Raw genomic sequence first — 21,574 nt, 5'->3', positions numbered from 1 at the left:
GGGGCTTGTCTTCCCAATGCAGGACCCCCAGGCCTGGCATGGGGCTCAGAATTCTCACTCCTGTGGGAGAACCTCTGTACTATGATTATTATCCAGTTTGCCCCAGGTCGGCCACCAGTGGGTATGGGACTTGATTAAATTACAAGCCCACCCCCTCCTACATCCTGTTATGGTTCCTTCTTTATGTCTTTAGTTGTTGAAAATCTTTTCTAGTAGGTTTCAGTCTTTTTCTTCGATGGTTGTTCTACAGATAATTGTGGATTTGGTGTACTCTGCCATCTTGGCCCAGATTCCCCCTGGCTATTCTTGTGTGTTTATTTTTCCACAAGAACTTTAGTATCAATGAGTCTAACTCCATTTTTTAAAAAGCTTATTGGTAATTTTTATTGAGGTTGTGTTAAATTTATAAATTAACTTAGTGCAGCATCATTATATCCAAGAACAGGGATCCTTCCATTTGAGAAAGTCTAATTTGTGTCTTTTAGGAATGCTTTCAAGTTTTTCTAATAAAGGTTTTGCACATTTGTGCTACATTAATTCCTAAGTACTTAATCTTCTTTGTTATTGTTGTAAATGAAGCTTTCTATACTACCAAGTCTTCTAAATGTCTATCATTTGTGTAACGGAAGGGTATTGATTTTTGTGTGTTTATATCCTGTGACTTTGCTGAATTCTTTTATTGTTTTAATTTGTTTTATCATTGATTCTCTTGGATTTTCCTGGCATAGTATCACATCGTCTGCAACTTCTTTGCACCTTTAAGTGCACCTTAAAGATTTACTTCTTTTTTTTTTTAACCAATTCTTATGCCTGTAATTGATTTATTTTGCCAAACTGCATTGAATAATCCCTCTAATATAATGCTAATTAGTAGCGGAGATAGTGAGTATCCTTGTCTTGTTCCTGATTTTAGAGGAAATGCTGCTAATGTTCCCCATTAAGTAAGATAGTGACTTTAGGGCTAAGGCATATATATTTTATCTTGTTGATGAAGTACCACTCAATTTCTATTTTCTCAAGTCTTTTTATAAAGAATAGGTACTGAGTTTTATTTAAGGCCTTTCCAGCATCTATGCAGATATTATGAGAATTTTTCCTCCTTAGATCTATTAATGTAGTATATGATAGGTACTAGATTTCCTAATAGAAACAACCTTTCACTCCTGGAATAAATCCCATTTAGCCATGGTATATTAATTTCTTAATATGATACTGTATTCTGTTTGCTAACATTTAATTTAGTATTTTTGCAACAATAATCATGAGTCAATATTGGTCTGTCCTTTCTCCCTCCCTCCCTCTCTTCTTGTCTTTATCAGGTTTAGGTCAAACCTTTGGAGGAAAGGCTCACAAAAGAAATGGGGAAGTTCTATATTTTCAATGTGCTGAAACAATATATGGCACATTGGGATTCTGTGGACTTTGAAGATTTAGTAGAATTCCCCTGGGGAACCATTTGGGCCTAAAATCACCTCCTTTGCCACCCTTGATGAGGGAGGCCTTCCAAATAGGCTTTAATTGGGAGACCCCTTGAATTTTCAGCTGACAGAGCTGGGATTTAAACCTAGTTAGACCCATGATCTTATCACTATATCACTGATACCTGAGGAATTTGATTGCCTAGTTGCAATAATAATGATGATGATGTGCAATACATACTAAGTACTTGTTATGCATTAGGTACCATTTACATGAATTAACACATTTAATCCTTGTTTCAAACTTTTGAGGTACTCTCTCTTAATATCCTCGGGACACTGAGATGATGAACTTGTCTAGGGTCACAGAGCTAGTAAATGGTAGAGCTGATCTTCAATTCCAGGCAGTTTGGCTTCACAGTCCATGCCTTTATTGACCAAAGTATAGTATAACAGTTTGCAGAATTGTGGATGATTGTATATCAGAATCTCATTATGAATGCTTTTCTAAAAGGGAAAAAATGGCTTTACCGAAGTATCATAGATGAAAGAAGTGTTGCTGTCTACGAAACTGTCTATCCCTACACCGATACCCTTTTCTCTTGTAGTGGAATACAGCCCTTGCAAGCTTAATGTATAGAACTGTGTTCTAGTCTGAGTCAGCTCCAGGTCTGAGGGATACAACTGGAATGGAAAATCTTCCAATGACCTTGGTGACCCAAACTCAACAAACAAATGAAACATTTAAAATTTCCCCAAATTACTTGGAAATACTACGTAATATCATTGAGATGGGTCAGATTTTCTGGTTTACATAAGTATGATCTCTTATTAATATTTATAGGTAAATGAAGCACCCTCATTGCTATTCATTATTTTAAGCCTTTTCCTATGGTCTTACTTTTGTATTTAGACATTATTAAAAATTATGCAGATTAAGACAAAGGGTAATATTTTTATGTCATTTCTATAAATGCCCACTCAATATTTTTCTCTCCCACCTCCCTCCTCCCACAAGAAAACCAACTTAATGAGCCACAAAACATCTTATAATGAATGGGAAAATATTTTTAGCATTTTTATGCAGAAAATGCCTCATTAAAAGCAAATGCATCAGCAAGCAGATTTGAGCTTAATAAGAACTTTGTTGAGCAGGGGGTTTTGTGACAAATCACAACCATGTGTAACTGCTCTATATAAAGACCTAGAAAGCCCTAAGAGGGTCTTACCTTCCTTTCCTATCCCTGAGCTACACTGCAGCAGTGTGGTGAGTATGACATGGCACCTGGTAGACACTTGATGAGCCTGAAGGACATGAAGCCTACTGTCCAGTCAGTACTGTTTTATCTAGATGTTATATCGTGAGAATCATTTAGATGAAATCTGTTTCCAGCTGGATGTTTTGCATCATGTTACCCAAGTTTTTTGCATCTAATTTGCATATTCCACAAACCACAGGGGTACAGCGTTTATAATCATACATACAACCTTAGTCTCAAATCCCTCAACTTGTACCCACACTACTGTAACTTCTTTAGACTTTGGGTCTCAAACTGACATGACAAGGAAGTGGGGATCCAGGCCTTCAGGCAGGATGTGTGGGTTGATTTGGCTTGAGAAACCATATTCCCTCAAGCTCAATGAGGCCCTACTCAAAGCCACAAAGTGCTCACCTGTCCCCACTGAGGCCTCAGAAGACACACCAGGGGTGATGGTGTTTCCAGATATTCTGAGCTTCATCATCTCTGATCTATACTTGGGGGCTTGGGGTGAGTTACAGCCACACCCACCCAGGCAAGGCTGATAGCACCAGTGGTGATAACATCACTCTGGTAATTGGTTACTCAGAAGAACTGCCCTCCCTTATAGGACAGGGAACACTAAATTATGAGATGATTCATCTTCCAATGGTAATTTTTCACATCAAGTAAGTTCTTTCTCAGTTTACCCACCAGCTCAGCTGCGCTATCCCCTGACTCATCCTAACAGGAGTGGTTGTAGCAGTGAACACTTATTGAGGTCTTACGCTATGCCAGGCGTCATGCTAAGTTTTTCCCATGCCTCATCTCACTTAACCCTCAAACCCTCTAATACCCGATAGCCAGGTATTACTCATATCCCCATACTACGAACGAGGGAACCGGGGGTAAAGAAGGTAAGTAACCTGCCATTAATCTTTGAGCTTGTACACAGAAGAATTAGGATTTGAAGCAAATTTCCCCGTGATTTTCTTTAATGAAAGTATACTTGATTTATACAATATGATGTTAGTTTCAGGTATACAGCAGTGATTCAGTTTGATATATAATATATATATATATATCAAAGTAGTGTATTTCTCAACATGCCTCATTTCGGATTCTCTTCCATTATGGGTTATTACAAGATATTGATAGAGTTCCCTGTCCTATACAGTAAATCCTTGTTGTTTATCTATTTTATATGTAGTAGCATGTATCTCTTAATCCCATACTCCTAATTCCCCTGATACTAGAGTCCTTAACTATTATTGCTTTACTACATTGCACAGCCAATTAACTTAAAAAAATCTGTATTCCTGCTCTCTTCCCCCCAAAAAGAGGGATTCCTTTCAGGACTGAAATGGGAAAAAAAAAAAAAAAGCAGTTTTCAAATGCCCGCGATTAACTCTTTCAGGCATCCAGTTTCCCTCAGTAGGAGGGAAACGGACTCCCAAGACTCACTCATACTCCCTGCCAAGCAGGTACAGGGCTGCCGCCTGGCCATCGAGCTCACCGTTAAGAAGTGCCGGTCCTTAACTTCGCGCCTCCTCTGGCTGTGGGCTGGGGGGTAGGCAGGCAGTGGGGGAGCAGCTACGGAAAGGGGAGCAGCAGCTCTCTGCTCCCGTCGATCACTCCGGCTCCGGTGTTCTGGGGGCAGAAAAAGCAATAATACAGAAGCATACTTGGCATCTTGGCGCTCTCTCTCCCCCTTGGGAGGATGAGCAAAAGGCTAGAAAAAAGTGACTTTTAGCGAATCTAGCTCATTTGCATACCAAATAAGATTTTCAGAACGGTTCTGAACTACACTTGGAATGCATGTGAGTAGGACGTTGGACAACTCCATTTCGCTGGCCCACCTCATAGTTGTTGTACAAGATGGTTCACTCTGAGTTTGGAAAAACTCGTATATTTCTCAACGCGCCTCATTTCAAAACGAGATGAACAACAGCAGAGAAATCTAGAACAGTACTGCAAGATGTGCGGACACAGTCCTGGGGTGGACTGCAGCCACAGACCCTCCAGAGCCTGCCAGGAAGTGGTAGGGACAGATGATCACAGCCACCCAGTGGGTGATGGAGCCAGCTCACAGCTCGGGGCCGTGGATTGCTATGTGTTCAGGAATTTTGTGAGCTGGTTTTTAAACTGTTAGGTGCTTGAAACAGGCTGTGGTGGGAATATTTATATCACAGAAATTGGTGAGTCCTATACATTAGGGCCTTACTTATTTCTTTATTACTTTTTTTAAAAGAGAGCCTATGACCAGCACAACATCACAGCCCTGTCACCCCCAGCACTCAGATGGCTTTCAAATCCCGAGCTCCTAGAGAAGGTAAAGGGTCTATGGCCAAACCACCCTGCACGTGCCCCATCTCGTCAGATCTCGGAAGCTAAGCAGAGTCAGGCCGGGTTAGTCCTTGGATGGGAGAAAGTTAAAGGAATCCCAATGACAACAGTTGTCTGACAGTTTAGGGATAAAGCTACCTCTGTCCAGGTATGGGATGAAGTGGTACTGACTTCAAAACAAGAATCGCTGAGATACCGAGAGCACAATTTCGCTCTGGGTGAGCCCTAAAGCACACCCTGCCTGACATACTGGCCACACCAAAGTCTGCCCTGCCTGCCAAAACCCAGCCCACACTCATGTCCAGGGCCTGAAATCTTGTGACCCTCCTTGTTCGATATGACCAAGATACAAATTTGTGTAGCAGATGTCTTTGTTTGTTTCAAATTTATGGCCACACCTGCAGCATATGGAAGTTCCTGGGCCAGTGACTGAATCCAAGCTGCAGCTGTGACCTACGCCACAGCTGTGGAAACACCAAATCCTTAACCTACTGTGCCAGAGATGGAACCCATGCTGCCACAGAGAAAACGCTGGATCCTTAACCCTCTGCTCCACAGCGGGAACTCCAGCAGAAGATGTCTTAATCTGCCTTCTGTTGTTTAAAGTCGCCATTACTCAGCACATCTACAATGATAATGATGTCCAATATTTATTGAGCAATTGCCACACATTTCAGATACTCTGCAAAAGCTCTTCTTTGCATCATGTTGACAACTATGTAAAGCAGGCACTGATAGAGGCCCTCTTGTGCACTTGACCAATCCTTGACCTATAAACTCTGGAAGGTTCAAACATTCTTCACTCATGAGAGCAAGACTGCTTGGATTTGATAGTATTTGATGATACTTATATTTTATGACATTCTAATTCTTTGGACCTTGATAATACAGACTATTTGGCTACTCATAAGATAACTACTTGCTCTTTTACCGGTGTAAGGAAACAGAGCTAACTACACTGACACTCTCAGTGGCATCAGATGTTCTTTCTCTAAAGGCCTGGTAGTAACCAGTGCTTATTTCATCTCTGTCATTGTGTTGATAAAAATCGGGATGTCTATATTGGCCTCTTTTACCCGAAGTCTGCCCCTGGACAACAGAGATATGGTCAGCTTTTCGGCACGGTGCTCTGCCGTGCCTGCAACGTAGAGGGTTCTCAATAAATGTGCAGTGACTGAAAGAAAGAACAAATTAATGCTTTCCCCAAGGTCTGGCCCATGGCAATAGAACACACTTGAAACCTCTCTCTTTGCCATGCACTGTGTAGTCAGTGCTGCTGCTCTCAGGACCTTCTGTGGGTCCTGTCATCTGTCTCCACTGGCCTCCGTGGCCCCTTTCCCCTTTGCTGTATTCACTGGGCTGCCCTCGAAACCAGTCCTTGGGCACTCTTGAGCTTTCTGACTTCTTTCCATGTCTGACTGGCTTATCTGTGGGCCTCCCTGCCTCAGCTGCCCGCTTTGTCTGTGCCAGTATTTCTCATCTTCCATTGCTTAGGATTCTCTGGACAAATGTTGATTCCCATTCACAAGCAGAGAAAAGACCTCATCCCCCCATAGATGGTCTTTGCTAAACTGCCTGCATAGCCAGTGTTCCTCAGTTTTTTAAAAACTTTTCTTAATTTGGCCATAGTTGATGTACAATATTGTGTTAGCTTGTGTGTGTAGCCTCAGAGTATTTTCCATTATAGGTTATTACAAGATATTAAATATAGTTCTCCGTGCTATATAGTAAATCCTTGGTGTTTATCTGTTTTATATGTGGTGGTATGTATCTGTTAATCCCATACTCCTCATTTACCCATCCTCCTCCCCTTTCCCCTTAGGAACCCTAAGTTTGTTTTCTATGTCTGTGAGTCTGTTTCTGTCTTGTAAATCAGTGGATTTGTATTTTTTTCAGATTCCACATATAAGCGATATCATATAAAATTGTCTTTCTCTTGTTTCACTTAGTCTGATAATCTCTGGGTTCATCCATGTTGCTGCACGTGGCAATATTTCATTCTCTTTATGGCTGAGTCGTATTCCACTATATGTCTATACCACATCTTCTTGATCCATTCATCTGTTGATGGACATTTAGGTTGTTGCCATATCTTGGCTCTTGCGAACACTGCTGTTATGAACATTGGGGTACACGTATCTTTTTCTCCAGATAGATGCCAAGGAGTGGAACTGCTGGATCATATGGTAGCTCTATTTTTAGTTTTTTTTAAGGAATCTCCATACTGTTTTCCATTGTGGCTGCACCAATGTACATTCCCACAGCAGTGTGGAAGTTTCCCTTTTCTTCGCACCCTCTCCAGCACGTAGACTTTTTGATGATGGCCATTGTGAATGTGTTAGGAGATACCTCACTGTAGTTTTGATTTTCATTTCTCTGATAATTAGCAATGATATGCATCTTTTCATGTACCCGCTGAATGCCTTCTTTAGAGAAATGTCTATTTAAGTCTTTTGCCCATTTTTTTTTCAATTGGGTTTTTTTTATATTAAGTTGTATGAGCTCTTTGTATATTTTGGAAAGTAAGCCCTTGTTGGTCACATCACTTTCAAATATTTTCCCCCAAGTCATGGGTTTTCTTTTCATTTTGTTTTATTTGCTGTGCAAAAGCCTGTAAGTTGATCAGGTCCCTTTTGTTTATTTTTGCTTTTATTTCTTTTACCTTGGGAGACCGATCTAAGAAAACATCATTACAATTTATGTCAGCGAATGTTTTGCCTATACTCTCTTCTCGGAGCTTTTGGTGTCATTTCTTTCTTTTTGGCCATACCCACAGCATATGGAAGTTCCTGAGCCAGGGATCAAGTGTGAGCCACTTAGCTGTGACTTAAGCCACAGCTTCGGCAACATCTGATCCTTAACCCACCTCACCACAGTGGGAATTCCCCTAGTTGTTGTTGTTTGACACAATTTTAAATGGGATTTTTTTTTTTACTTTATCTTCCTAATATTTCATTGTTTGTGTAAGGGAATGCAACAGATTTCTGTATATTGATCTTATATCCTGCTGAATTAATTTATTTGTTCTAATAGTTTTTTTCGTGTGGAGTCTTTAGGGTTTTCTGTATAGAGTATCATGTCATCTGCATACAATGACAGTTTTACCTCTTTCCATCCAGTTTGGTTACCTTTTATTTTTCTGTGTGATTACTGTGGCTAGGATTCAAATACTATGTTGAACAGAAGTGGTGAGAATGGGCACCCTTATCTTGTTCCAGAATTCAGCAGGAAGGCTTTCAGCTTTTCACCATCAAGTATTGTATTGGCTGTGGGTTTGTCATAAATGGATTTTATTATGTTGAGATATGTTCCCTCTGTAACCCCTTTGGTGAGAGGTTTTTGTTTTTGTTTTTATCATGAATGGATGTTGAATTTTATCAAATGCTTTTTCTGCATCTATTGAGATGATCATGTGGTTTTTGCCTCTCCATTTGTTGATGTCATTTTCATATGTTGAACCATCATTGTGACCTTGGAATGAATCCAACTTGATTGTGGTGTATGATCCTTTTTATATGTTGCTGGATTTGGTTTGCTAATATATTGTTGAGGATTTCTGCATCTAAATTACATTGCCCTGTAATTTTCTTTTTCTGTAGTGTCCTTGTCTGGTTTTGGTATCAAGTCATGCTGGCTTCCTAAAATGACTTTGAGAGTGTTACCTCCTCTTCAGTCTTTGGAAACAATTTGAGAAGGATAGGTATGAGTTCTTTGCATGTTTGGTACAATTCCCCAGTGAAGCAATCTGGTCCTAGACTTTTGTTTACAGGGAGTTTTATTTTCTAATTACAGATTCTATTTCACTTCTAGTGATCAGTCTGTACAAATGGTCTGCTTCTTCTTGATTCTGTTTTGGCAGGCTGTATGTTTCTAGAAACTTGTCGGTTTCTTCTTGGTTGTCCATTTCGTTGGCATATAACTGTTTGTAGTATTTTCTTATGACATTTCTGCAGTATCAGTTGTTATTTTTCCTCTTTAATTTTCTTACATTTCTTATTTTGCTTATTTGGGGCTTCTCTTTTCTTCTTGATCAGCCTGGCTAGAGCTTCATCAATTTTGTTTATCCTATCAAAACATCAGCTCTTGGTTTTATTGACTTTTTTCTACCGTTATTTTATTTCCTCTCTGATATTTACTATTACCTTCCTTCTGCTAATTTCAGGTTTTGTTTATTCTTATTTTTCTAACTTTTTTAGGTGGAAGATTAGGTTGTTCATTTGAAAGTTTTCTTTTTCTTCTTCTTCTTTTTTTTTGAAGGCTTGTATTGCTGTGAACTTCCCTCTTAGGACTGTTTTTTCTGCATGCCATAGATTTTGTATGGTTGTGTTTTCATTGTCACTTGTACCACAGTATTTTTTAATTTCCTCTTTGATTTCATTGTTGATCCATTGGGTTTTTTTTTAGTAGCATGTTGTTTAGTCTCCAAGTAATCATTTTTTTTCTCATTTTTCTTTCCATGGTTGATTTCTAGTTTCATACTATTGTGGTCAGAGAAGATGCTTGAGATACTTTCTAACCTCTTAAATTTGTTGAAGCTTGTTTTGTGTCCTAGTACATGGTCTATCCTAGAGAATGTTCCATGTGTGCCTGAAGAGAATGTATATTCTGGGAGGGAGGGCTGGATGTAGTGTCCTGCAGATATCAATGAAGTCTGTTTTTTTGTGTCAGAGTCTCTTTTGCCATAGTATCTTTTTGTGTGGAAGATATGTCCATTGATGTTAGTGGGGTGTTGAAAATCTCCTACTATTACTGAATTCCCATAAATTTCTCCCTTTATGTCTGTTAGTATTTGCTTTTTGTACTTAGGTGCTCTTCTATTGTGTTCATATATGTTAATGAATGTAATAACCTCTTCTTGTAGTTATCCTTTTATATAGTGTCTTTCCTTGTCTTTATTATGGCTATTTATTTATTTATTTATTGTCTTTTTGCCTTTTCTAGGGCTGCTCCCGCGGCATATGGAGGTTCCCAGGCTAGTGGTCTAATTGGAGCTGTAACCGCCGGCCTACGCCAGAACCACAGCAACGCGGGATCCAAGCCGCGTCTGCGACCCACACCACAGCTCACGGCAATGCCAGATCCTCAATCCACTGAGCAAGGCCAAGAGACTGAACCTGCAACCTCATGGTTCCTAGTCAGATTCATCAACCACTGCACCACGACGGGAACTTCTGTTTTATTTTTTAATTAAAAAAAATTTTTTATTACTCAAATGAATTTATCACATCTATAGTTGTATAATGATCATCACGATCCACTTTCACAGGATTTCCATCCCACAACCCAAGCACATCCCCCCCCACCCCCCAAACTGTCTCCTCCGGAGACCATAAGTTTTTCAATGTCTGTGACTCAGTATCTGTTCTGCAAAGAAGTTCAGTCTGTCCTTTTTTCAGATTCCACATGTCAGTGAAAGCATTTGATGTGCGTGTCTCATTGTATGGCTGACTTCACTTAGCATGATCATTTCTAGGTCCATCCATGTTGCTAAAAATGCTGGTATTTTGTTCCTTTTAATGGCCGAGTAATATTCCATTGTGTATATGGACCACATCTTCTTGATCCACTCCTCTGTCGATGGACATTTAGGTTGTTTCCATGTCTTAGCTATTGAAAATAGTGCTGCAGTGAACATCAGAGTACATGTGTCTTTGTGAGTTGTGGTCTTCTCTGGATAGATGCCCAGGAGTGGGATTGCTGGATCAAATGGTAGCTCAATGTTTAGTTTTCTGAGGAATCTCCATACTGTTTTCCACAGTGGTTGCACCAATTTACAATCCCACCAACAGTGTCATAGGGTTCCTTTTTCTCTGCACCCTCTCCAGCACTTATTGTTAGTAGACTTTTGGATGATGGCCATTCTGGCTGGTGTAAGGTGGTACCTCAGTGTGATTTTGATTTGCATTTCTCTAATAATGAGTGACATTGAACATCTTTTCATGTGTTTTTTGGCCATCCATATGTCTTCTTTGGAGAACTCTCTGTTTAGATCTTCTGGCTATTTCTTGATGGGGTTGTTTGGGTTTTTTTGGTGTGGAGCTGCAGAAGGTCTTTATAAATTTTGGAGATTATTCCCTTGTCAGTTGATTCACTTGCAAAGATTTTCTCCCATTCTGTGGGTTGTCTTTTTGTTTTGTTTAGGGTTTCCTTTGCTGTGCAGAAACTTCTAAGTTTGATTAGGTCCCATTCGTTTTTGTTTTTACTGTCATTACTCTAAGAGGTGGATCTGAGAAGATGTTGCTGTCATTTATGTCAGAGAGTGTTTGGCCTATGTCTTCCTCTAAGAGTTTTTATAGTGTCTGGTCTTATATGTAGGTTTTTTTTTTCTTTCTCTTTTTAGGGCCACACCTGTGGCATTTGGAGGTTCCCAGTTTAGGGGTCTAATTGGAGCTGTAGCTGCTGGCCTTCACCAGGGCCAAAGCAATGCGGGATCCGAGCCGTGTCTGCAACCTACACCACAGCTCATGGCAATGCTGGATCCTTAACCCACTGAGCAAGGCCAGGGATTGAACCTGCAACCTCATGGTTTCTAGTCGGATTTGTTAACCACTAAGCCACGAAGGGAACTCCAAGGTCTTTGATCCATTTTGAGTTTATTTTTGTGTATGGTGTTAGGAAGTGTTCTAATTTCATTCTTTTCCATGTGGCTGTCCAGTTTTCCCAGCACCACTTATTGAACAAGTTATCCTTTCTCCATTGTATATCCTTGCCTCCTTTGTCATAGATTAGTTGGCTGTAGGTACGTGGGTTTAATTCTGGGCTTTCTCTCCTGTTCCACTGATCTATATTTCTGTCTTTGTGCCAGTACCATACGGGGATGACTGTTGCTTTTTAGTATAGTCTGAAGTCCGGGAGCCTGATTCCTCCAGCTCCATTTTTCCTTTTCAGGATGTCTTTGGCTATTCTGGGTCTTTTGTGCTTCCAAACAAACAAGTATTTTGTTCAAGTTCTGTGATGAATGTCCTTGGTAATTTGATAGGGATTGCATTGCATCTGTATATTGCCTTCGGTAGTACAGTCATTTTGATAATATTAACTCTTCCAATCCACAAGCGTGGTATATCTTTCCATCTATTTGTGTCATCTTTGATTTCTTTCATCAGTGTCTTACAGTTTTCAGAGTACAGGTCTTTTATCTCTTTAGGTAGGTTTACTCCTAGGTATTTTATTCTTTTGGATGTGATGGTAAACGGGATTGCTTCCCTAATTTTTCTTTCTGGCTTTTGTTTTAATGTCTATTTTGTCTGATATGAGTATTGCTATCCCTGCTTTCTTGTTTCCATATGCATGAAGTATTTTTTTACATCCCCTCACTTTAAAGCTATGCATGTCCTTCACCCTAACGTCGGTCTCCTGTAGGCAGCATATTGTAGGCTCTTGTTTTATTATCCAATGTACCACTCTCTCTCTTGATTAGAGCATATAGCCCATTGACATTTCCAGTAATTATTCATAAGTATGTATTTATTGCCATTTCAAATCTTGTTTTCCAGTTGCTTTTATATTTCTCCTTTGTTCCTTTCTTCTTCTTTTCACTTTGTGTGGTGGCGGTGTTCTTTGTACTTTGCTTGAGTGCCTTTCATTTTGTTTTTTAGTGATTCCATTGTATGTTTTTGATTTGTGGTTCACTTGGTTTTCACGTATGTTAACTTTATCAACTTGCTTCTAGACTGACAGTCACATAAGCTCAAAGATATTCTCAAAGATCTACATTTTCTTACTCCCTTCCACCACATTTTGTGATTTTTGATGTCCTATTTTACATGTTCATGTTTATATATCTTGCTATTACTCATAATAATTTTCACAAAAAATTTTGATTGTTTTTAAATCTATATACTGGCTTGTTTAAATGATTTTCATTTCTCTCATAAATCTGCATTTTCTATTGTGATTTCCCCTTTCCTATAGATTCTTGCTTATCTTCTATTTATAGAAAACCCTTCAATATTTCTTTTAGGACAGGTTTAGTATTGCTGTATTCCTTCAGTTTTTACTTGTCTGAGAAATTCTTTCTCTTTCCTTCTATTCTAAATGATGATATTGCTGGGTAGAGTATCCTACATTGCAGGTTTTTCCCTTTCAGGACTTGGAACATATCTTGCCACTCCCATTTGGCCTGCAGAATTTCTGTAGAAAAATCATCTGATAGTCTTTTGGGGAGTTCCTTGTATCTCTTTGTTTCTCTTTTGTTGCCTTTAGAGTCCTCTCTTTATTTTTCACTTTTGCCATTTTAATTGTGATATGTCTTAATGTAGGTCTGTTTGGATTTATCTTGTTTGGGACCCTCTGTGCTTATAGTGCCTGGATATTTGTTTCCTTCTTTAAGTTTGGGAATTTTTCAGCCATAATTTCTTCAAGTACAGTTTTGATCCCCTTTTCTCTTTCTGGAATCTCTATTATGATTGGCATGCTTTATATTATCCCATAGGTCTCATATGTTGCTTGCTTTCCTTCTTTTTTTCATTTGTCTGTCTTTCTATCTGCTGTTTTGATTGGGTGGTTTGTTATTTTATCTTCCAGATGACTTTTTTATTCTCCTGCATTATTTAGTTTGCTATTTATTGCCTTTAGCTCAGTTTTATTCGTAGCAATTGAGTTGTCTAATATTGATTGGCTCCTCTTTATGGTTTCTAGTTCCCTGTTAGAATGAGTTGCATTTCTCTCAATAGATTCTTTAGCATTTTCATTACCTCCTTTCTGATCTTGGGGTCTGGCAGACTGGCAAAGTCTGTTTCATTGTTTCTTCTTTCAAAGGATTTCTCTTGTTCTTTTTAATTGAGAGTAGTTTCTCTGCTTTTTCATTTTACTTCTATGTCTCTGACTCCATGAATTTAGGAGAAACCATTATCTAATATGGTCTTGAAGGGCTGTTTTTATGTGGGAGCATCCTTCTGTAGCCTGTGTGAGTCCACTGTCTTTGGTCTGAGGGCTGTATTTGGTATGGATGACTGCTGTGTCTTTCCTCAGTGTGTGTTGGCCGTTATCCCGTTGATAGGGGTTGTGATCAGTGTTGTGGTGACCAGAGCCAGCGCTGGATGTTGAGCAGGGTCCCCTCTTCGCTCTGTGGTTGTCACAGCCCTGTTGAGGGCAGTATCTACTCCCAGTTGTTGAAGCAGAAGCCCTGGATCCAGTTCTAAGCTGCAATGTGAGGTAGTTGGGACTGGAGCACTCCTCCTGGGAAAGGAGACACTGCATGTTCCTCCTCAGGAGCTGTCTGTCTGCCAGGACATGTGACTCTGTGATGCCATCTGTCACCCAGCGTGCATGCCCACAAAATCTGCTGCTGCTGGTGGCGCTCCCAAGACCCATCTTGGGTGCAGGAGTGCCAGTGATTGGCTTGGGCATCACCCTTGCCTTGTGGCATGTGTACGCTCACACAGCCTGAGTTCTCAAGGCCTGCCAAAGCCATGCCCCATGGTGGGAGTGCTGGCAATTGGCTCAGATGTCAGCCCTGGTGCATGTGCGCTCCCTTGGTCTGGCATCGCTGGAGCCGTGCCCCACTGTGAGCATGCTGATGATGAGGCTTCTACGGTAGACCCATGCCTGGCCCTTCGTGTGTTGATAATGGAGCTCCTCTGTCAGACTAGTGCTCCGTCCTGTGCACACCCTCAGTCACAGCCTGGACCACACTCCACTCCAGGCCCTTCGCGGTGTCTCCATGCAACCAAGCCAAGTTCTTTCCCTGTCAGCTGAAGTCCGGGTTTCAGCACCCGGCTGCGGCACACACCAGCAGGTGTGCATCTTGGGCTGAGAAATGCAGTGATGTGGCAGCCCCTGGTGCAGGTCCCTATCTTGCTTGGCAGCAAGCCAGCCTGGGCACACTCTTGTCAGGCAGATTGTAGGCCCCTGCAGCTCCCCTGTCCTGGAAGACGGCCCAGCCAGCAAAGGAGGTCCCCATCAGAGCTCCCTCCCAGGGGCACAGGTCCCATCTCGATTCCTTTTCCCCCCCTGTAATCCTACCCAGTTATGTGGGGCTCTTTCTTGCAGCTCTGGTTGTAGATCTTCTGCCAGCTTCCAGGTGAATCTCTGTGAGAATTACTCCAGATGTAGCTGTGTCTGTGATGTACTTGTGAGGTGAGGTGCGCTCCACATCCTTCTCCTCGCCCATCTTGGTATTCCTCCCAGGAAGGCTTGCGAGATAGATGTCTTCCGTGTTAAGCTGTCCACCTCCAGTTCTACCCTCGTTTTTCTCTGGAAGCTAACAGTGGGCTTTTCTAAATGAGCATGCAAGGAAAAGTTTTTACATTCTTAAATTCACAATGAAGAGTAAAATATAGGTGTCACTGGTTATGAAAATGTGCAAGGAAGACGGGAGACATGGACTCAATTTCCCATTCAACTGCTCCCCTCCTGTACTTTCTCAAGTATAGTGCTTTCACTTGCCCTAGGCTAGGGGTAGGCAAGTAGATTAATGGCTTCTTAATACTTCTTTCTGGTGGTGGGATGGGGAGAACATTTGTCTACTAGAGCCTGAAACTGCAGTAGCTCTCTTGGTTCTTATTCCCTTAAACAAATGAAACGTAGACCCCAGCCTGAAACTTGAAAGGAAAGGAAATATAAAATGGAAATCTCGCTTTATAGCATCGTAGTAACCTCTCTCTCCCTGTCTTACAAATGTAAGTATTGGCATCACTTTAAGCCATTATCGGCACTGAGCATAAAGAACTGCCAAGAAAAAAAAGGGAAACAAAGAATCAATCAGATTCTAAATAACTTGAGGTCCGTTCAGGTGCTGTTTCCTCTGAAGAGCCTTCCCTGAAGCTCCCTGGCATGATGAGCGCCTTTCTTCAGAGCTCCCATGGCATTGTGTTGACATTACCTGCTCCCTCATCTGTTTCCCTTATTAGACTAGGAAGTCCTTGTGGGCAAGGACCACATACCAGTGCTCTCTGAATCCCAGGTTTCATACAGCGCCTGGCCCTCAGCAGACTTGGTTGAGGGCTTCACTATTGAGCAGATCTTGAAGGCAGCCACCTTCTAGGTTCTGATCTCAATCCCCCAGCTTTCTCCTTATAGCCTCACCTCCAAAAGAGGTACAGTGCTGCTGCCGCCACAGGCTCACTTGTCTGCGCTTCATTAGCCACTCCCTCCTGGTGGACGCCAGGGTATTCCAGCTGTCCAAATAGAGAACCTACAGGGAAGCTCGTTTGTGAGCAAGGCTCTGTCTGATAGGTCCGTATGAGTCATGGCCACCAGATGGCAGAAGTGGCATTCTGATGCTTGTACTACTAAGCTACTGTTTCTTGGACAAGGTTAAAAAAAAAAAGTCACTTTCTAATTTTAATTCTGCACTGCATGTTTTTAATTCTATGATGCCTATAATTCCTGTTTATGGCTCTCTGCAGTGCTATTAAAACTACTACACCCAAGATTTGCTATTGAGACAACCACAAAGCAAGCCAGTCTGTGGAGGGCAAGATGCAGCTCCCCCGTCTTCCTTCCAAACCCCGGGAGGCCCCGTATCCCTGTCTTAGCCCCCAGGAGGGAGTTCTGAGCAAATTGATATTGGCACTTGCTGTTCCTCAGTTCTGCCATTAAGTCCAAATCTGACAACGCAGTGAAATGTGATAGCTTACAAGCAGCTTAATGTTATCTGGTTGAATCTGGAAAACTCTAATCAGAGATGACTTATGAATAATAATAAAGGGATAAAAATAATTATGTCTAAAGGGCTAACGTTACTCAAGCTCTCTAATGATGGGATCAGAGAAGGTGTTTAGTGCGAATGATCAGATTCCTCTGTCCTCACTGTCTGCCCTCGGCCCCCAACAAGTTTTCTCGAGAATCTGATTCAGTTGCACAAACGTTCATTGAGGACTTACTGTATGTCAGGTTCATGGCAAAAATGCTTTGAATAAAAAAAAATGATAAGCTATCATCCTTGCCCTTGAGTTGCTCATGGATCAGTGGTAGAAGACAGGCCGGTGAGTGGTTAGTTATGACAGAAGCTTCTAAGTGGCCCTCTGGGAGGATGCACAGGCCATGAAGGGAAGGGCCGCTGATCCAGGCTGCGAACGAATTGCAAGAGTGTGACGCTTTCTGGAAGGTGGCTGGCACTAAAATTTGGGAAGGAACGTTTCAGCCAACCATAGAATTGAAGTGAATAATTAATAAGAATGCCAGAGGCAGCTCAAGAGGATACTGACTGTTACTCTTCATCATAAGGGTCACAGTTTCTGCTCGTAATAACCAAGGGGAATTTTTAGAAACAGTTGCGTTTAGGGATATTTTAAGTTATCTCTTTCATTAAAAGGGAAAAAGACAAGGGATGGGCAGCACATGTGGGGAAAAAAAGCTGCAAAGGACACTTGTCATTTTGTTTCTCCATCTTGATAGTGACATTAAAATATATGATTTGAATTTCAGTACCCTTGCAAAGTACCATTCTTTAAAGGAGCATTGGGAATTTGGAACAAAGATACTGAATGTACAGACTTCATACGTCTCCCCAGCAAAAATCTCAAGGCCAAAGAAGCTGGCCTGCCTACTTCTGATACCAATGCAGGGAGCAATCAAAGGAAGATGCCAGGTTTTCACCTCCTTGTCCTAATAAGAATGGCTTTGAGGCATCAAAAAGTAACCAGTGGAAGAAACGGCTGTATCTTCTCCCTTGACCGCTCTGTGCCTGTCGCTGGCTTTCTCAGGGCTGTGTGAGAACTAGAAATATTTGTTGATGTCCCTAAGACACAGTGTCTGGTGCAGACGAAAAGAGCTTTGGCTGGGGGGCCAGAGGCCTGGGTCTGGGTCCTGGCGCTGTACCTGACCTGCTGTGTGTGACCCTCAGCACGCCTCCTGACCTCTCTAGGCCCCGTGTGCTCTGCTACAGAAGGGACCAGATCCCTGGTTCTCATCAGGAGCACAAGAGCCCCCCACACCCACCCCCAGGGAAGATTTGGTGGTTCTATGACTGGGCTGGAGCCAAGGATGGCAGCCGACCTGTAATGCATAGGACAGTCCTGAGCAGTGAACCGGTGCCCCAGGTCCCACAAATGTCCCCCCAGAATTTCTGAATCGACTTCGAAGTCAAACCTAATGGTCTTTTAATTCTAATGCAGAGGGTTTTGGTTCTGGCTCATGTTACTATGTGCTGAAGGCTCCAGTTTCTGGGGCTGTGTCCTCCTGCCCCCGACTCCTTCACCGCTACGTACGTTTGGTTCAGAATGCCTCCCGTCTTTACCTGAGGCAAACCTCCTTCTGGAAGGCACAGGCAGACATCTGCCCGCCTCATTGCGTCGTCCCGTGCAGCCGTGCCCAGGCATTGGCACGTTACAGATACTATTATTATAAATAGTTTTCCTTTTATTTTATTATTATTATTATTTTTTGTCTTTTTGCCTTTTCTAGGCCGCTCCCGTGGCATCTGGAGGTTCCCAGGCTAGCGGTTGAATCAGAGCTGTTGCTGCTGGCCTACGCCACAGCCACAGCAACGCTAGATCTGAGCTGCATCTGTGACCCACACCATAGCTCACGGGAATGCCAGATCCATAACCCACTGAGCAAGGCCAGGGATCAAACCCACAACCTCACGGTTCTTAGTCGGATTCGTTAACCACTGAGCCACAACGGGAAATCCTAGTTTTCCTTTTAAATTCTCATTATGATCATAGACAGGCCCTAATGCTCTTTTCAATTTTAGCAATATGCAAGTTATAATCATTACCTGTGAATTTCCTTGCAGGGTAGAAAAGGTTGCATTTCAAAGCACTTGCTGTAACCATGGGACAGAGAACACCCCCTGGATGGGACAGACTCCAAGTCCCCCCCCCCCCAACCCAAAGGCCCCCAAGCCCGGGGCCAGTTACCTCTGCGCAGGGCTTGCAGGCTCTGCCGGGCGTGGCGGTGTAGTTCCTCCACGCAGGGCGGCCTGGTGGCTGGAAGGAAGATGTTTCTCTGCGGGTGCCACGGTGCGCGGTAGTACACGCTCAGCTTGCTCTCGACGTCCAGGTTGGAGACGGCTGTGGGACCAAGAGGGAAGCCGAGCATTATGTGGCGGAAGCTGTAAAGTGCCTGTGGCAGAGCCTGGCGGTGGGCAGGGGGCCAGGGGTGGCGTCTGGGTGGGGGGGGGGGGGAGTCCAAACTGCTGCTTCCCCTGAGAAACTCGCTTCGGGCTGGTGACAGGCCTGACCTTTGCAATATAGACAGGGACAGCCTTTGCCCCGAAGCCAAGGGCGGGGCGACCCCAGGACCCCAACCATCTGCCCGGCCCTGGCCAGCTTCCTCTCCATAGCTTCACTTCTCACACTGACACAGCTGCTCACCAACCCGGACAAGCCCCTAGCTGGCCGTGCTTTGGGGTGGAGTGGGGTCCTGCCTTCCAGGAAGGCAGAGGAGCACCTCAGGAGTGAGCGGGAAAAGCTTGCCCCCGCCCCAGTCTTCTGGCCTCAGGGCCTCGGAACTGTAGTTCTGCCACGCGCCCCCGAGGCCCACCTGAGCTTTGCCCCTCTCTTGCCATGCTGTCTGTCTCCTGTGACCCCTGGCCTCTGACCTCACCCTTCCACCTTATCCTGCCCCTCTACTTGCCCTATCCATTGTCTGCCATCTTTCAAAGCATCACTCGGCTTCCCTAGTTTGGTCCAGGGACAAACTAGCTTTGTCCTTGAAACTCATCCAAGAGATCAAGGAAGAAGGCCTCCTTCTGCCTAACACAGGGTCCAACCCGTTATGTGGTCTTCATGTGCACACTGAGCCTAGGATGGAGATGACCTGTGAGTCTAAGACAATCCTTACGGAAGGCGCTGGTCCTAAGCAGGAGGAGTCTGATTCCACAGTTGCTGCATGGAGGAACTCCTGAGCACCTGGGCAGCCTGCCAGCCTCAGGAATGGGGAGCCCTGGCCCAGTTTGCTTTACCCACCAGCCCCACGACCCATGCAGACCAGATCCACTCTGCTTTTCCCAGTCTCATCACCTTCTGATGCTTTTCCTCTTTTTCTCGGCGTGTGATTTGGGGGCATTCTGCCCAAGTGTTCATTCCTGTGCCCAAAGAGACTTTTGCTTCCTCTCTGATCCTTTTCTTTTTGAAGTCTTGGGGCTAGACCAGAAGACTCTCAAAGCCCTTCATTCCCTCAGCGCCAATGACCAGAAGCTCAGTCGGGGTGCTCTATCTTGATAGCCCTTCCGAAACCAGGTCAAGTGGCCACTGCCCTTCCATCTTTGTGTGGGGAACGGCTGAGTTTCTGCTGTTCACCTCCTTGCCTATCTGAAGACTCATCAGAAGTGCTTAACAAAAACACAGCTTCCAAGGCTCCAACCTAGACTTCCTGAACCAGAATTTCTAACAGAGAGGCTTCATAATCTCTATGTTTATTTGAAAAATGCCCCCAGATTATTTTTTATCATAAGGCAGGATGAGAAACACAAGGTGTTACCTGATGATGCCTTGGACTCTCATGGGAGTGAAGGGAGATGGGCAAAATGGCTGAAGGGGAAAGGATGAGAACTGCTGAAAACAGAAACAAACACCCATCCACCCATGGAACATTTTCCAAAGAGCCAATATGTCCCAGTTACAGTGGCAGGTGCTAGGATATAGCACAGAAAAACAGACAAGAATCCCTGCCTTGGTGGAGTGTAAGTTCTCTGGTTCTGTGCAAAAAAATGGTTTAGGTGTGATTCTGCCTGGAAGCAAACAGGTTGGGAGAGGTGACCTCTGGCAGATTCCTCCTGTTTTAGTATTATCTGATTATCTGGGAGGGTCTAAGCCTTCTAGACCTCAAAGGCCCTAAACACTGTCAAAGCTTATAGTTCCCACTCCTCCACCTCTCCCTCTCTGCAGTAGGTAATGCCAAATTAAATTAGCCTATCATAAATGAAATGTAAAGAAGTTGAGCAAATATCAGGTTATTTGAAAAAAAAAAAAGTATATATCGTGGTGTTCCTGCTTTGCTGATGCCCTAACCACATTCCTACTGTGCCTATGGGGCAAGCCAGCACTGAGTTTCCAGGATGCTCAATTCTGCCTGCTGCTCAGGGCTGTGGATTCACAGATGCAAAGACTAACGCGTGAGTTCTAGCACGGGCAGCCAAGTGGGTCCTGGGAAGAACCAGCTCTCACAAAGACAGCCTTCATGGCTAGGAACCCTCGCATCTCCTTGTCCAAAGTCTTTCCCTTTGTCTGCTGAGAAACTGTAATGGATTTCTGCCACGCATTAGCAGGTAAACATTTCACTCATCAGTTGCTCCAATAGTGTTTGTTTATCTCATAGACAGGGAAGGGAAAGAAAACTCGTTTAATGCTTGTGCTTTCACTTTTGTCCTTTCGTTTCAGAGCAGTAGCTAGTACTATATGTCCACCAGAGGCAGGCACACAGGCCCTCATGGAGCTCTTCTAGGGAAAACTATCCCATTTTCGTTGCTTAAAAAAATCGATTCCTTTTCCCAAGTAACAGTTCAACAACAGTCGAATCCATTCATTCATAAGCTCGCTGTGCCACTGCCATTGCAAGGTTGTCCCACATCTACAGGTTAACCCTGCCCCCTTTTCTTCCCCATTTAACCATTTTACCATGGCTGAGCCATGCGAGATAACCAGGTTTAGTAGCCTTAATGTTTGTTCTCATAAAAATAATACA

The 21,574-nt window shown here is 43.0% G+C and overlaps 1 protein-coding gene across 1 annotated transcript in view; it reads right to left on the bottom strand.

Moving 5' to 3' along the window:
• Positions 1–3,848: 3,848 nt before the first annotated feature.
• The window catches only part of LOC125117959 (Nance-Horan syndrome protein-like), a 28,671-nt gene continuing 10,945 nt past the window's right edge, over positions 3,849–21,574 (bottom strand). Inside the window, exons 2-3 of the mRNA XM_047764151.1 lie at positions 18,808–18,960; positions 3,849–4,306 (exon numbers count right to left, since the gene is read on the bottom strand). Of these exons, the coding sequence (XP_047620107.1) occupies positions 4,047–4,306; positions 18,808–18,960 (413 nt within the window). The 3' untranslated portion in view covers positions 3,849–4,046. The remainder of the gene's footprint in view (positions 4,307–18,807; positions 18,961–21,574) is intronic.

Source organism: Phacochoerus africanus, chromosome X (assembly GCF_016906955.1).
Source record: "Phacochoerus africanus isolate WHEZ1 chromosome X, ROS_Pafr_v1, whole genome shotgun sequence".
Taxonomy (NCBI): Eukaryota; Metazoa; Chordata; class Mammalia; order Artiodactyla; family Suidae; genus Phacochoerus; species Phacochoerus africanus.
This window is presented reverse-complemented; position numbering and strand designations above follow the sequence as displayed.